Source organism: Aythya marila, assembly GCF_965140915.1.
Source record: "Aythya marila genome assembly, chromosome: 5".
NCBI lineage: Eukaryota > Metazoa > Chordata > Aves > Anseriformes > Anatidae > Aythya > Aythya marila.
This window is the reverse complement of record NC_139046.1, coordinates 16876722-16894101: the sequence shown is the minus strand read 5'-3', so window position 1 is coordinate 16894101 and position 17380 is coordinate 16876722. Positions and strand designations below refer to the sequence as shown.

The 17380-nt window shown below is 43.2% G+C and overlaps 1 protein-coding gene across 2 annotated transcripts in view; it reads right to left on the bottom strand.

Moving 5' to 3' along the window:
- The window catches only part of CCDC88C (coiled-coil domain containing 88C), a 91557-nt gene that overhangs the window by 51220 nt on the left and 22957 nt on the right, over nt 1–17380 (bottom strand). For both annotated transcript variants that reach the window (XM_082761798.1, XM_082761799.1), the window contains exon 4: nt 2695–2764. In XM_082761798.1, coding sequence (XP_082617924.1) covers nt 2695–2764 — 70 coding nt within the window. The remainder of the gene's footprint in view (nt 1–2694; nt 2765–17380) is intronic.

Sequence of the window (17380 nt, the reverse complement as noted above, 5' to 3'; positions counted from 1 at the left end):
GCCCCTAAACCTAGTAGACATGCACCATCTCCTGTGCAAACGCCCAGCTGCAACAGCATTTTTAGCAGCAGTGGCTCTGTCTTTTCAACAGTCTCATGTTCCAAATACAGCTGTAGAAGACCTGAGTAGTCCCAAATGTTGAGTGCCAAATGGGTGCTACATAGCAAGAACAGCATTCTCAGCTTTAGAGCTGTGCAGTTCATAATTTAAAACATGTAACACCACTTTTGGCTGTTTTAGGACAAAGTGAAATTTGCAGATTGCACTGGTGAACAGACAGCTCTGAAAAACATGCTTAGTAAAACATTGTGTGGGCTCATTACAAGGAAGAAGTCACTAAAATTATTACAGATCAAATCATATGGAATGATTTAGCAGCTCTCTGGTCCAGGATCTATGGAATTAATACAGTCATTAGGAGCCATCCCAGTTCAAACAGTACACAACAACATACTATGTATTCCAAGAATGTGATTATATGATAATTTTTTCTTCCTCTAGGCAAGAGGTATCTTTCATTCAGATATGGGGTTGGAGTTAGATGATCTTTAAGGTCCCTTCCAACTCAAGCCATGATTGCCTTACTTATGACATCGGGAAAGCAAAAACTGGGATTTGATGAATGCCTCTGAGATCCACCCCTGCCAGTCTGCCTGCCTGACTTCAGCCTCCAGATTCAGCTGGTCCCCACAGCCCCCAGCCCAGCACTGCCTCTGCAGATGCTCCCTCCAGGACCCTCCTTGCCCTACCTCCCCAACTCTGTCCTGAATTGGACCGCTGACAGAAAGAGGTTTTTCCTCTACTATTCTCATCACTTTTAAGCATTAGCCTCCAATAATTCATATCTGCCTCATCTCTTCTCCCCATACTGCTGTCATGCCCAGCCTCCTCACTCCTCTGTCAGCTTTCCCTGGGGTTTCTCTGTATTCATGCCAAAAGCACCATTTCCCATGCTGACGACTGCTTTGTCCTCACATTTCTATTCAGTCTGCAGCCCTCCTTTAGCTCTCTCACTGACAGAAAGAATATCTCATTTCACTTTCTTTTCCTCCCATGTGTCACTGCCTTCCTCTCACTCTTCCCTGCAAAACACTCAGCAACAAAGACATCAATCCAACAGTGACCACTCACATACACATAACACAGCCAACTCCTGCATTAGGTTTTCTTGTGAGTTGCTTTCTATTGTTTTTAGTAACTGTTCTGCAGACCTCTCCTCCCTGTTGCTTCTTTCCAAGCTTCCCATCAGCCCTGAGCCAGGTCTCTTTCTGAGAACTCCCCTAGTTCTTTATTTCCCTAACTATTTCTTCAGCACATTCTCCTTTACCTCTAAGGGTAAGATTAAGACAAGCTTCTTTTGAAATCCTCTCCCCAGAAGTCTACTTGCTTATGTTCTTTGGAGCAAGCATATCTCAAGTCTTCCTTTGCACAACAGCTACCTGTGTAGTGCCTAAGCTGTAACTGGTTCTCAAAAGCAGTATGTGATATGGCTAAACAAGAGCTTCATGTTCTTAATACACACACATCCCATCATTTTCTGCCATCTCGCTGTTATATTCTCACATTCTTTATCCTCTTTCTCATGTTCTACTAAATAATGCCAGCAGTAAGTCAGGGACAGATAAATAAGAAAACCAACGAGAACACCACATTTCAAACGATGTCAGAAAGTAAGGCAAACGTCTGGTTGTAATTAGAGGAGCTGGCCAATAGCTTTCCTACAAGAGACACATCAGGTGTTTTCTTCAAAGAAAGATTGATTTAAGGCGCTGACAAGCACCAAGTCAACGGTGGGAAATTATACATAAGTACACGACAGCTTTCAAGTGTGCAGCTTCCCCAGGAACCAATGCTGTGGTTACTGTTATGAGCCTCCTGCCAGCTGTCACTCAGGACCAGCCACTACAAGAAGCCAGACGGCCTTTCCCATTGACACAGCCAGCAGCGTTTGCCTTTTTGGCCCAGACGTCTCTATTCAGTAGCACTCTTGATGCTAGCTACCACCCCAGCTTTTGTTCACTGTCCATATGACTGAAAAAAGCAACAGCTCTTACATTTGTATTTTCTGTAGCTGTAACAGGAGCCTGCGCAGAAAAATTAAGACTGGCATTTCAGAGTTTACTGTGCTTGAAGAAGTGGTACCTTACTCTCAGCTTGATTTTACCACAAAAATGTCAAGAGTGAGTTTCAGTGACCTGGTATCTGTAAGTTAATATTCTTTTCTGATATAATCCCTTTGTGTATGTACATATGCTACAGCTGCCAAGAGCAGCACAATGGAATTTTCTGCCAAGGTTTCTGCCATTTGTTTGTTCTGGAGATGCTGGTTACCATGTCATTCCCCGTCACTGCTGACAGGGTTCATTCATTTTTCCTTCTTTGGTAAAAATAGATTCACTGTCCTTGGCGCTGGTATTGTGCTACAGCAGAGATAGAAACTAGGAGGACAAATGGGTCTTCTACGGCAGACTGTGCTCTAGGTCTCTTGCAGAAACAAGCGAAGAGACGTGACTTCCAAGCAAACAGTTGTTGCTTTGGCGAGAACTTGCTATCACACGTGTATATAGGTGTATATTTGCTAAACATACACAAACATGTCAGATATTGCACTTGTATATACAGATAAGTAGAATAAAACAAATACAGATTTCATTTGGCATGGGGGGGAGGTGACGAACCCAACAAACTACTCACCAGAAAGAGGATCTTTGCCAATCATTAGAACATTTGGTAAATTCATTACGATCAGCTGCTGGAGGACTTCCTAAACAAAAGAGAACAACAAAGTTCAGTGTGAAGGAATCCCAATCAATCACGCCACAAAGAATATAGAGCTCCATCGACTACAAAGCCTTTAATATACTGGCAGTTCAGAGGTCACAAGAGGAAGCCCCACTTAAGAGAGAAATCCCTATTTGAAGATGGCATCAGGTTGCACAGCTAACATACACTAATCGCCTCTTTTAACAATGGAGGAGAGAGAAAACTTGGAGGGTCCCGTGGTACTAATCAAAATAAATGCACAGCCATGCCAGGCACACCCATCAGTCATGCCTTTACCCCAGGCATGACCTGTATTCATTTGATGTTCAACATACAGCTGTTGTCATGTTCCAAGGCGTACAAACGCAGCGGGTTCATCAAAGGCACCTAAGCCTGTCTGTGAAGTTTGAGTAATTCAAATAATTGGTCAAATTATTTCATGGGTCTGAGATTCTAATGATGGGCTTGGGAAGTGGGTGTGGGGGGAAAGCTATTGAACAGACTTCTTGCACTGCTCAGAGCAAATGGATTTAAAGTCCTAGATTTGCTTCCTTTGTTTTTAATGGGGAGAAAAAACACATTTGCTTAATAATGTTGTGAACCTCATTTAAATGTCCTTTTATCCTGGGGGGAGATAAGGGAAGGGAGGTGCATTGTTCAGTCAGAATCGCTTAAATGTCAGCTGCCTGAAGCTACTCTGAAATGACTGAGCAGGCTTAGAGAGGAAAAGCTACAAGCCCTGGGGCAGGCAAAATGCCCAAAGGTGGACAAATAAACACACTGCAAAGGGAACTCTGTACCGTGCTGTGTTCAGCCACACACTCAAGTAATTTTTAGTAACATACAGAGCACAGCAGTATGGTTCCTAGCTTCAACCTGTGGTTACTAGCACCCATTTATGATGACTGGAATAAAACATGATGCTGTTAAGTATATATTTCACATAAAAAGACTGGGAGGAAAATGGCTGTGTGGTGAAAGCACCGTGCTGAGATTCAGGAAACAAAGGTTCCCCATATGACTCTACCGAATGTTTGGCAGGTGCCCTTTCCTCGCTCGTCTCCACATCCCAGACTCCCCCACAACCATGGGGAGGGCTCATGCCTTAAAACTCGTGAAATCCTCAGCGCCAGAGGAAAAAACACTGCAGCCAGGCACAAAGCACAGACACACATTTCCTAAAACAATCACCCATTCACCAAACACTTCCTCTCCAAGTTACTGGGTTGTTATTTCTCTGCTTTCAAAGTTATTGTAGGAAGAAAAATTAAACGTGATTGAAAGAGGAAATATTCCAGTGAGCCTGCAGCATCTGATAAGTAATCAGAGTGGATGCTTTTTTTAAAAAAAAGTTTTGGACATAACACACATCAATTTTGCTCCTCCAATCCATGCTCAGGATACACTCCTCAGCAGTAACTTCCCGGATAAAGTAGAAATATCTCAGCAGCACAGCTCAGAAGGCAGGCTCTACAGTTCTTCCTGCAATGTGAAGTTTGGCTAATGTGGACCAGGCATTTGTTTAGCCATCAGCCAAATGCATTTTATAGTTTGTGCATGTTAAACAGAAGTCTGCTTGCACCTGTTATCCAAGCAGCTGCAAGCCATATCGCTGGTAAGCACACAGAGCTGGGTGGCAATATCTGTTATGGCAATACAGTGGGGCACTGAGGCTTTAAACAAATTCAGAATTTGCATATGCCGAAGTATTGGGCTTTAACCAGCGATTTCCATGGAAAAAAAAAAAAAAAAAAAAAAGGGAGAATTTTGTTTCCAGTCACCCAGCGCATGGAGTGGCACTGAGGCAGGAATGCATAAAGAATTCGGTTTGTCTTTGTGTAATCATCAGATCGCCAGCTACTTAACCCGCAGACACAAAGGACATTAGGGCTAACCTTTCTGCTGTTAGCATTCCCATGCACTCCTCCCGTAAAATTATTGCAGTATACCATCCAACATAACCGTGCCTGCACGCCCCCGGGGCCGCCCGAACCTCGCATCTGGCAGGAGCTGAACGTAAGCAGAAACGGCCCTGGAGCAGTGAGGAGTGATTTCTTAATTCAAGACTGAAAGATCCCAATTGTTGCAAGAGGTGAGACGCTGATCTGTTTATGTTTAAAATACACAGATAACTATCTTTATCATTTAAACGCCTCCACCTAAGATTATTATTTGCGATAACACCATTACCTTGTGCAGCTCGTTGGTAGGTCTCAGTGCTTTGTAAAGGAAGGTCGATGCCACTGCCCTCATTTGTCAAGAATGGGAAAGAATCACGGAAATCAAGCTACTTCAGTTTAGTGAACTACCCTCTGTTAAGTGAGATTTACCAACACACCACCTGGCTACAAGGGCGAGCTGAAGTATGTGAGTTGAAAGCTCTTACATCGATGCTGATGAATTATACCCCTGATTTTATACAGGCTAAAACCACACAAATTTACTAAGGCTCAGCTGACACGTAGTGATTCCGTAGCTGGGGCAATGTGATGGTGTCTCAGACGCATTGCTTAAACCCTCACATTTAACCCCACCACGCTGTGACCCCTCACCACAGATCAAGGCGCTCCACACAGCCAACCAGCCCCTACACCAGCCACTGGGCTAACCCGGCCACGCAGCTGGAGCCCAATCAGCAAAATAAATAGCAGATAAAATGTGGCATCTCCCCCCAAGGGCAGCAAGCGACTGTATTATGTAAAGGATGCTGTTACATGTGGAATCCAACACAGCTCTGAGTCACAAGAGCAAAGACAGGGATGCCGTGTATTTGTTCCCCCTCAGATGCACGGCATGGCCAGGAGCTGCTGCAGAGCAAAGCGAGGTTTTCGAGCACTTTAAATTGCCCACAAAACCCCACAATACTCCAGAGAACAACTATACAAGCAAAAATTCTAATTTCTCCTGTGAGAGACCTTTTAATCATTTTTACAGTGCAAGGAAAGCTTGATTAAAACGGTAAAGGTTACAGCAACAACATATGGTAACAATTTCCCTAATTATTAAAACAATTAGGGCTTGAGTTGTCAGCTTTACACTGAGGCCATTAACCAGCTTGGAGGCCAACAACTGCACGTTAGGAATCATCTTTCCCACACTACTGTTTGCTTTTTTTTTTTTTAAACTGCTGTTAATGAGATTTCCATGACAAAATAATGTTGCTATCAGCAGTCTGGTTTAAGGAACACTATTCAAAACAGATCATGATTAGGCGTTAGCACAACTCCTGTTAGTGCCTGAAATTCTCTTCCAAAGAGGATATTTTAAACTTGACGCGATTTGTCCAAACTCTCAGCTCTTTTGTCAGCAGTGATGGCTGCAGGAATTGATGCTTTTAGTTTAGGTCATTGCTTACCATCACAACATAGAAATATTGGCAACTAAAACTCATGCTACTTGAGCCAGACCCCCCAAACCCAGTAGGAAAAGCCCAGAAAGGTTTCTGCCCAGGGAGTTACATGACCCTGTATCAAGCGGGACACCTTCCCATGCGAAGGTCAAGCTGCCTCTTCAGTCCTTGCTCTCTGCTGGGCCTGCCCGCAGCGGCGTGGAGGGAGGCAGGCTGAAACACCCAGCAGGCAGGAGCAACAGGGAGCAAGTCTGGCTGCCAAAGCCAGAGTTCTGCTGAGAGCAGCGAGGCACTCCACACCGGCACCCTGAGGATTCAAAACTACTCTGAAGTTCCCCAGGAATCATGAGGTTAACACGTATATAAATGCTGCGTCCTTGGCAGTAGCCTTCTGACCTCTGAGGCCTTGGCGTACGCTTGCTTCACATTTGTGGTCACTTAGCTAAAAAGAGAGCTTAAAAAAAGAAAAAAAAAGCCGAAATTCCCCCCCCACAGACTCTACAAGTTGAGCACTTTAGGAGAAAATCAAGACACATACAAGATTCCTGATAAAACTGTAAGCGCTGAGTGAAGCCCTTAGGCTTATTAAGAACATGAGCAAACACTGCAGCAACCTCATCGCCTCGGTCAGAGAGCTTCCAATTTGTCTCTGGAGTGCTGAGGCATGTTTTACTTGCTGTTTTTATCTTCCCAAGATCACACACGCAGGGTATGTGCTGTCTGCCATGGGTCATCAGCAGATAGGCAGTGGCAACTCTCACTCTCAAGTCACCCTGGCCGTGTATTAACACTTTATTTACCCACAGCGGGGTAAATGGGCCCCTTGTAATCCTGCAGGAACAAAGCCTCCTGGGCCCGTAATGCACATTTGCTCCTTCAAAATACACGTGCAACAGCATGGAAGAAAATGGTCTTAAGGTATCTTTCTTGGCTGCGTTTTTAAATGCCAGTGAAAGCATGCCAGTGGTTCCAGCAAAGAAAGCACTGCTAGGAGAGGAGTGAGTAAAACTGTCCTTCCCATGGCTCAGACACCAGGCAAATATAAGCTTTACAGAGACTCTGTGCCACAGTACAGCACGGCGTCAATGTAAAGTAACTACGAGCTTCTCATGCAGAATTAAATTAACCTCTGTCTGAAACCTAAACAAGGAGCAGTCCCAAATAAATTATGTAAGAAGAACAGCAGCCGACTGGCCATTGTAATTCAATGCTCAAGCCAAGCCATTCCATTTAAGTATATTGCTTGGCTATAAAATGCTAATTGCCCAGCTGACTGGGAGCCAAATGGTGCTTCCCTACTTGAAATGCCCATGAGGAAAAACCATCAACAGCTTTATTTATACCACTAAAAGCAAACATTCCCTGGCCAGAGAAACAGGCTTAATTTCAACTGCAACTCAGACCCACGGAATGGGAAAGTTCAGCAGAGCCCTACCTATGCAGCGCTGTCACCACCTTTCTCCAGTAACCTCAGCATGGATCTGAGCTCCCAAAAGGGCACTTGGAGAGGGACCCTACCTGCTTTGTTAAATTCCCTGTGACTGTCCACAGTTCAGGGCCTGCCGGGCAGGGATGGCAGCATGGGACACTACCACGAATATGGGATGGGTCAGCACTTCCTACATAAGGTGTGCTTAGGGTCAAATTTAAGCTCATCTGGAAACAGAACTCGAACAGTGAACAGGCAGGCAAGAAGCACATTTTAACATTAAAACATATTTTAAAGAGTGAATTCAGATATGTTTTGAGTTTTTTTCCTTAAATAGATTTTTTAATTTCCAGTTTTGTTTTTATGCAACAAAGACAGCAAGTTACTTTGCAGTCTACAACAGGCAAGTTACACTTTAAAAGAAGAAAAAATGATCTACCGCTGTATACACACTTCAGATATTTTTTATTATTATTTTGCTGTAATCATCTGAGGAGTTATTAGTGGTGTCAGGAAAACGATTTACAACAAGACAGTAAACTGTATGACAGGGTCCCACAAAAGATTAGACAAGATGAAACAAGTTGTAGCAGGGTAATGACAAGGAAGTGAAACACAAACCCATCTTTTGTTGAGACGTTTTCTGTGTGCATCTTACCATGCCAGCACACCTGACGACACCACGTGTGTGACTCAGTACCTGCTGTTCCCCTGCCAACACGTTATATACGTGACAAAATTTGATTAAGAACCTCGCTCATCTCTGCAACAATTGTATTCGTTGGGTGATGGACTAGGGGATTAGCTGTCTTAAAAGGGCTTTTTTTTTTTTCCTGAAAAACAGCAAACTACAAAGCACGCTTCTAAAGATCCTTCATGTGGAAATCCAAAAGCCAGTAAAATAACTGTTGCCTCATCTGCTGAAATCGATCAGTTCTGACAGTCATAGGCTGGCATCTCAGTGGGAGGGGATGTGAAGGAATCTTACCTAGTCTTAACCACTCTCAGCATGTGCAGGGCATGGGTAACTAACCAACTGATGGAAATACACTGAACAGAGGAGTAAGATCATGTTTTATTCAGATCAAAACAATAAACACCTGCAATTTGGACAGCGCACAATTAAAAACAAACAAAAAAACAGGCACAATCAACCACCCAGTTCTTACATCAAGGACTATTATGGCTCAGGTTTTGGTATTTGTATTAAAGCAGCGCAGAGGTCCCAGACCAGAGTAAAATCTCATCCACTGCAAGCTGTACAAACCCAGAGACCTTGCCACATACATGCAAAGCATCAATAGGCCAACGACAAAACAGTAACAAGCAATGGGTGAAGACAATGACAATAAGTGGTTATTCCATGGTTATGATGTGATCCACTGTGCACTCTCTCACTGCTTTATGAACTGGTTAAATTACCTATTCCGGAGCAGCATACAACAAAATCTCTCCACACTTGAGAGAGCAAGGCAAGCCCTGATGAGAACATTTGCTTTAAGACCAATTCAAATCTTTTACAGTGCACATTGTTTACAACCCACAACAAGAGTTCTGTATGCATTTAAATAAAGGTACTTTACGTAAAAAGCATTTTAGGACACACTTAGTTTTACTTCAAGCCCAGTGGAATAAATAAGATGGAAGCTGCCACCCCACATCCCCAGCTGCAGAGGAAGCAATATTTTTCTTTGTTAAATCAAACTGAATGTAAATATGTACATTTGCTTCTAAAATATGAAGCAAAATCTTCAGCGGCTACATGGTGGCAGACTTCCTAGCCTAGCGTGGCTGACTCCAAGATGAATCACCCATTTTAATACAACACAGAGCCCTGTAGCTGTGCCTAGAGGCATTATTGATTTGACTCAGAGAAGAGAAAATCCAATTGTGGAACACCGTCTCCCCCAGCTCCTATTGCCAGCAGCACTTTGACTGATTTACCTACCTGCTGAAAATGAAAAGCTTATTGATTTATCCTCAGCTTCTCTCTTCAAAACATGTGCAAGTGACTTCAGATATTTGTGACAGTGTCCAGACAAATTACTCTTGACATGTATTTTATTCCACCTTAGAGCTGTCCTGGGGTGGTTTATGCAGTAACAGGGAATGAGGAATGTGGTGCGTTAAAGGCCTGTCACTTGGCATTACTAATATAACCAGCTAAAACGCAATCCATCTGTTCTACACGCTTCCAACTAATCTGTGGTGGTCTCTAAGGGCCATAATAATTCAGCCTAACACACATGAAAAAGAAACACCACAGCCCATCAGAGCAGACTTGAAGCACTTCCGAATCCTCTGAAACTCAGCACCAGGCACAGTCACTTACATAAAAAGCAAGCCAATTTTCCCAAACGCAGTTTAAGGACATTTTGCTGATATAATAAAGCCAAAAGTTTTCATATTGAATTCTAAGACTGATCAAGTGTTTTTCAGCTTTTAACACTGAAGCCTGATACCAAATTACGTTAGCCATGCAGAGCTCCTGGGGATAAGCTCTGCTCCACTGTCCTTTGTTCACTGGAATGAAAACAAAAGTTACAATATTAAAATGAAACTTCCAGTCAAGAAACAAACACCAACCCAATGGATGTCTATAAAGGTTATGTATAAGATAAGTTTTCTACCACTTCTCTTATGGCAAGTATTTCTAAATCTTGGGTATTTTTCCTATTATGTTCATAGGGAAGAGACACAGTAAACACCTAACTGGGTACATGGTAATAGCTCAGATAAAATGCATCGAATCTGTTAATAAAGTTTCTATGTTGTCATGAAGAAAAGCAAAAATATTAACTTGAGCAAACACAAAGCAAGTTTAGGGATTACTTAGGTGTTCAGATCCAGAAATCTGTATTCCAACCACAATATGAGACAAAGCACCAAGAGCTCCAACACGCCCACTGATGTGACCATCACTGAGACACTGACTGTGCCCAAGGGAAGCAGCAGCCAGAAGCACAGAAGTACAGTGAAAGAAAGGAGTTAGAGAAGGGCACAAGTGGGAATACCAGTTACACATCAGAGCAATACTACCTTCCTATAGGGGAATGATGGGCAGAAGCTATGTAGCATAAGCACACACACATTTTGCACTTGTCCTAGCATCATGAGGTTATTTACTAGTATAAATGCTGCCTGATAAAGAATGATGCAACTTGTGAAAAGCTCTGTAAAATGCTGCTAATCCCAGAAGCATTTGTAACAAGAAGCATTTTGAGGTTCTGTAGCACAAGTATTGAAAAATCAAATCAAAACCAAAGTTTAAATAAGAAATCAAACCTGTAAAGCTACAAAAATGAATGGGAGGGAGGCAGGCAGTATAAAAGAATGGAATACTTTCAAGATTTCTAACTGCTTCTTATGAACAAGGTTTTGGTAGCAAACAGAAGGCCTAGCAGACACAATCAAATTTAGCACAAATACACCAGTCAAATTTTATCAGTGACTAAGGGTAATAAAAGCCCAACAAGCATGCAGGTTGGCTGCTACGAATCCGAGATTGTCCTGTTTGAAGCAGAAGCTCACTAGCAATTTGCAGTCTATCCATTAGCTCCCTCCAAAACAGGCTGCTGTACTCTGCCACTCCTATTAATGCTGAGTAAGAGCCTACTGTCCAGTACGCCTCTTTATTGCCTTGAGGTCATATCACAGAAAAGTATTTCTTACTGTAAGTAAGAAGTGCCTTGCCTGGCCTTTATTGCATCCAAAACATCCTCATGCTTGTCTGAATGTAAAGTGGTTAAATGTTTAGAAACAAGCATAGGCCTGCTGAGCCTTTCCAGGATAATACTCCCTGAATAAACAAGATTTTAATTCACGTTACATTGGTAAACAATTTCCATGGATGGTGCTGGAGAAACTAAGAAAATTAAACCCGGCACTGAGGATCAGTAAATATAATGACACCATTCATTGATGACCTACAGGGATTTTATGTGATAAAACACAGGTTAATGGTTAACAAAATTAACAATTGGCTAACATTGTCAACTTTGACAGGCATGAAATCTTTCAGGCTAACTCAGGTAAAACAGTCATCCCAAGACAATTTTTCTCCCCAGTGAAGAAAAGAGTTGTGACAGCACTTGAGAAATTCCAGAGAGAAAACTGAGCAACTGGTCTGCGAGCACTTCTCTCACACTCCTCTCTACCACCAAAACACATACGTAAGCGTAAAGAAGAAAATCAAGTTTAAATTAAACTACTTTTAACACCTACGCTTTTAAAAAGATTTTCCAACATGACTTTCCAAAAAGCTTAAACGTTCTTATGCCTGTGCAGCTTACGTTGGTGACTTTTTGCTTTATAGGAGGAATTGTTTCAGAAATCATGCAAACCCAGTCACCATGCCAAGCAGCTTACTGTCTAGCTCCAACATGGAAAGGCAGCATGGCCAAGAGGTGGGCCCTGCAGACAGCAGCACAGAAGCACATGCTGGATTTATAGAGGAGGCAAGCTTTTGGCTGGCCTTGGGGGACAACAGAGAGACTGCAGGGACACACAGTCCCCACCTGCAAGGACACCCAGCCAGACAGTGAGATGACCTGGGACAAAGGAGGTGGCTGGGAGAAGTGCAGGGAGGGAAAGAAAGGTGGTGCTACTGATCATGTCTGCAGGCTAAAACAAAGGTCCTCATGAACACTCCTCATCTGTTTATGTGAGTTCGCTTCTTATTCATCTCTGGCAACGGCATGGTGTCTGCTCACAGAGAGCTCTGTTGCAGGCAAACTCCTGTTACCCAGCAGTTAACAGGAACGCTAAAAACTCAAATACCAGTCACGTAGAGAGAGAGAGGCCTCTGGGTTCAGGCATGTCCTTGTCAAATACTCCTAGAAAACTTTAAGGGGTGTTACTGCAGGTGACGCTATGAGCTTTACAATTATTTTAAAGTAGAAGAATTTACACCCACTGTCATTACCACAACACATCACTGCATTACCAGCATTACCTGATATTGGTGAGTTCAGCAAACACCAGCCACCCCTTAGCTAGGAGATCTGCTGCTGCAAGCAACAGCCTCAAGTTTTTTTCCCTAGGGACAGTGGAAGGAGAAGTTCCAGCTCAAAGACCAAGCGGCTCTAGCATGCACAAGCCTACAGGGTGTTTCTCTTCACAGCCAGCAGTCACCTTACCACTGGCAGGTAACACACAGGATTTCAGAGGCCTGCAATGCCTCTTGCATTGTAGAGGTGGAGAAGATGCAAAGAATTTCAAGTGTGTTTTGCACAATGTAACCTGAGTGCTCTGTGGAAGAAAATACTCCTAACAACCACTGGGTCATCTGCCAGTTTTACCATTAGGACTGGGATGTGGTTGTAATGCTGTCAGAAACAAACAAACAAAAATAGAAACAGACCAGAGAAAGTAGCTGCAGTAAAAATTAATAGCAAAAAAAAAAAACAAAAACAAACAAACAGGCAGGAAGAAGACAGAGGGTCCCTGCACCGTGAGGAGCTCTGACACCCTCCTCACTCCCCTTCTGGATGTTCTGTGCTCATTTGTCCTCGACAGCAAACACTTTCTGCAAGAAGAGCTTCCAGTCCTGTCAGTCCTTAACAATGCTCCTTTAGGTATCTGAAACAACTGATTAGCACCATTTAATATAATCTGTGTGATCTACTGTGAGTCGTGCAGCTAACTCATAGCTGGTACCACTGATGAGTTCAGCAGAGCTTTGCCCTTTTTGCTCCCCCACCTGCTTCACACTGCAGACCTCCACTCAAGGGCTCTCCCTCAGGGCAGCACTAGCAGGGAGTTCAGCAGCAACTACTTGCCTCTGATGGAGAACAGCATGAAGTGTTTTCTGTGCTTTTTGAAAGCTTATTTTCTCTCCTCGCTTTTGACTTCTCTTCATCAATATTTGCAGGTGGTCATGGCATGCTGAAGGCATACAACACTCTAGGAATTCCTGTGTTATCTTAAAAAAAAAAAAAAAAAAAAAAAAGAAGGATGCAGTTGCATCCTAGAAGGTCCTTTCTTTCTGCCATCTGTCACAGAATGTGCTGCTGTGTTATTATTAATATCCAGGGAAGATTAACTTCTAATGCTCCTGCTATGCCAGTTGTAAGGCTTCTGACCATGGGATTTTCCGTGTCAACAAAATACAATTTCCTCTTGAGCTGTGATGTTCAGTGTTTTCCTGAAAGACAACCTCACAGATCACATGCTCATAACAAAAGCCTCACCCATAACTGAAAGCAAATGTAACTTTCACAACTTCACGTTTACTGAGGAAAAGCTTAAAAACAATCAAAACGTTTCAAAAGAAAACAAGAACCACTAAACACAGCAAACACCAGCAGCCACTCAGGCTAAAACCCAGATAAAGCTGAATGGATGAAGACAAAAATATTATGCATACAACTAAAAGCCTTTCACACTATAGTGTCATTCTTCAATTATACTTCTTAATCTTCAGAGTCCTTCAGCGGCATGTGAAGGTGGCAGCCCCACATGTTTCTAGGCAGTTTCCAAGCTCCCTCACATGTGGATCCCTTACCTACATCACCACAGCTCAGGTTTACTTTTTTAGCAACATAATCAGAAGAAACACAATCTGATGTATCGAGTGACTTGTGCTCGCCATCCACCCGATCACAAACAACAGAAGTGCCACTCCGCCGGGCTGACCTCTCAGCTAGCTGAAAGAAAAGCAGGGGAGGGTAAAACCCTGCTGAAAGACTGCTGCTGGCAAGAGGGATTCAAGCGTCAGGCCGCAGAGAGCAGGAGCACCTCCTGTCTTCCAGCCCACGCGGGTTGTGTTAGGCTGTAAGAAGAATTATTAGAATTTTAAAAGCTACACCAAAGTTTCAATTGCTGTAACTCCTGAGCAGCAAACCTAAGCCTAGCAAAATTCAGTGCGCTGGGGCTTCTTGATGGTCCAGAGAAAGTCTGACTCCTAGAGGCAGCTTCAGATGAAGTTTTAGGGGGCACAAAAATCAGAGAAAGGTTGCACAAGCAGCATTTTATCTGCAGAGAGAGGGTTTCCACGCTTCACCTCAGCAAAGCACAAAACCTTGGCAAAGAGATCAAGCCACACACCAGGGAAACGAGCAATGCCAGGCCCATTACAAGCTCCGAAATGTTGACGTTAAGTGGTACGGTAAGGATTCTTTTGTTCTGTTTTACTAACAGCTTTCCATGTAACTTCTTAAAATTGCTCTGCATCATTGTTTAAACATACCCTGGCAGCAGCATTGAGTTACTTGGACAAACCTGTTCTTTGCTGAGAGCATCGTGAATTGGCTGAGTGATGAATGGCTGCTCAGAAACCGGAGCTCTATGGGAATTCGTGCAGCCACTCACCAGCAGACATGAGGCAGTGAAACAATTTGTGCTCTTCAAACCTACTGCAAGAGTTAATGCTTCGGAGCTGGACTGCTGAACTAAAGAGTCTTACTTCTGAGCACTCAGAAAACGCGAGGCTCCCACTAATTTTAAAGGGAGGAGCAGACGCTTACGGCCTAGAAAACAATCAAAAAACACCAAGAGTTATGATATGGTACCTGAATGCAAGCCTAGATGCTCTGGCACCTTGGTAGCACTATGTGAATTCACCGTTCCCATAAATCTTGGCATAAGCTGCAGATGTTCAGCACCTCCACAACGGTAAGATGCATGATACATACAGGGTCCTAAGATCAGGCACTGAAGTTTGAACTTATGACCTCTAAGCTATGCAATTTCTACTGCTACTGTAAATATGAGAGAGGTCTGCTGGGTCTCCAAAATTCACTATTGAAAATTAATGCACAATATTTAAAAAAAAAAAAAAAATGCCCTGAAGTGATGTGCAGTCACTGATGTCAATTTCTAAGCAGTGATACAACTGAAACCAAAAATAAAAAAAAACATTTGCTGCATTTCAGATGAGCAGATACACGGTTCCTTCTGAATTTTGACTGCAAGCCGTTCTCCTGAGGTACAGGCAGCAGCCCTTTTGAAATCAGCTCTGCACAGCGTGGGCAGGAACTAAGCAAGCTTCTTCAAATGGTGCTGCTGACAAAATTCAGCTCAGAGCTGCCAAAGTCCAGGTTCAGTGGTAGGGTTTTAGATACGTGCAGAGTGCAGAAGAACGGGAAGGAAACCTGCCCACTGGACACACTATATAGAATTTCACATCAAACTGTGAGAAAAAGAAACTTGGCCACCCACTTATTCCCTTGCTGTGCCCCCCTCCTCCCCATCAGAGGGAGTATCTTGCAAAACACGCCAGACATAGTTGCTCCGTGTGTATAATGTGTTTCGTCAGACTTTTTATTCCCCATTTTACCTCCATATTGGAGAACATTGGGAGCCATTAAGGAAAGCAAGTAAGAGTAACTCCGAAAACAGTTTCTGCTCTGATAAAATACCCTGGTTTTAGGAGGAGAGCACAAATGTAGTAGCTGACGCTCCATGACCACAGACCAGTACCAGGTATTGGTTGTTCCCTTAGGGACATAGCTCAAACAAAGGCTCTGCGTTGTAGGGAAGCTGAGGGAGTTGGTTCATGTTTTAAACTTGTTCTCCCTAAATCAGCTCCCCATGAAGCAACTCCTCCCAATGCACACAGCTGTAAACCTATTGGTAAAGGGCCAGGAAAGCTGAACTGTTTACAAGTTTTGGTGAAACTCTGAATTTTCTTCCCAGCAAAGGAAAAGCAAGGCTCACTGTAGCAGACAGGAGCCAGGTCAGCAGATACCTTGCTCCAAACTAAGCCCAATATGTGCTTATTCTCAGCTGGGGGTTGTGAAAGAAAGCAGAGCTTGTGGGCCACACAGGACCTGCTGAAAGCTCTCCAATGTCCCCCAAAGAGGTCTTGATTAAACACTTTAAGTAAAGAGGCCTTTGCTACATACTCAAGCGCAGCCCCCCCTTGCTATCTCCTTGTAGCATCACAGATGTAAGTCTCCTAATTGCATCTTCGGTATGCAGAAGGTATGAAATCTTCACAGAAACACGACATGAAAGGCTTTGCTAGTTAGTCACAAACACGGACATTAGAGCCCTTCCTTTGGGAATGGCCACTACAGAAATCAGATGTTCGGAATATATTTCTGCCCATATGGTTCAAAGCGATGAATAATGCACTTTGGAAAAGAGCAGCAACAAAAATACAACAGTGCAGCAAAGCACACAGCATATTAAACAAATAACAGGTGGTGACTAAAAATGCATTTTTAATGAGCGCCTCTTTATGAATGCACACAATGCAAAGTGGTTTCCACTGCTTTGAAACTCACCACTCCTTGCTATAGATTAGAGCTGTCTCAGTTACACAGAGCTAGGTGGGTAAGCTCTTTAGTTTCCCTTTGGACAGCTCTTGGATTTTTTATATTATTTTAAAGAAATGCATTTAGTAACCAAACATGAACTTTAAATTCTGAACTCTTAATACAGAATCTTTAGTGAAGGGTAACCTTTTCATTAAATAAATTTGCAATTACATGTTAAAATGTGTATTTTGATGTGTTTGTAAAGCGTCTGCTTCATCAAATGTGCTTCTCTTCACATGCATACAAGTAACTGAGGAAGGCAGCAGTCCAGTGGCTAATGCAGCAGACAGTGTTTGTGCTCTCAAGTCCAGATAGGCATGAAACATGGATTCACAGCCATTTGTCAAAAATGAATCACAGTGTTCCCAAGCTCCTCCTGAATCAGCCGGCAGGAAATCCAGTAGCCAAGGACTAGCCACTGAACCATAGCAGGAGGTGCTCCTGTACCACAGGATGTTAAACATCCTACAAACCATTTCACCAGGGTTGCTTGTCTGAGATGAAGCTAGAGAACAGGACACAGAGAACAGTCATCTCCGAGATTTAGAAAGCAGGTTAATGGTGGGGCTGGTTAAT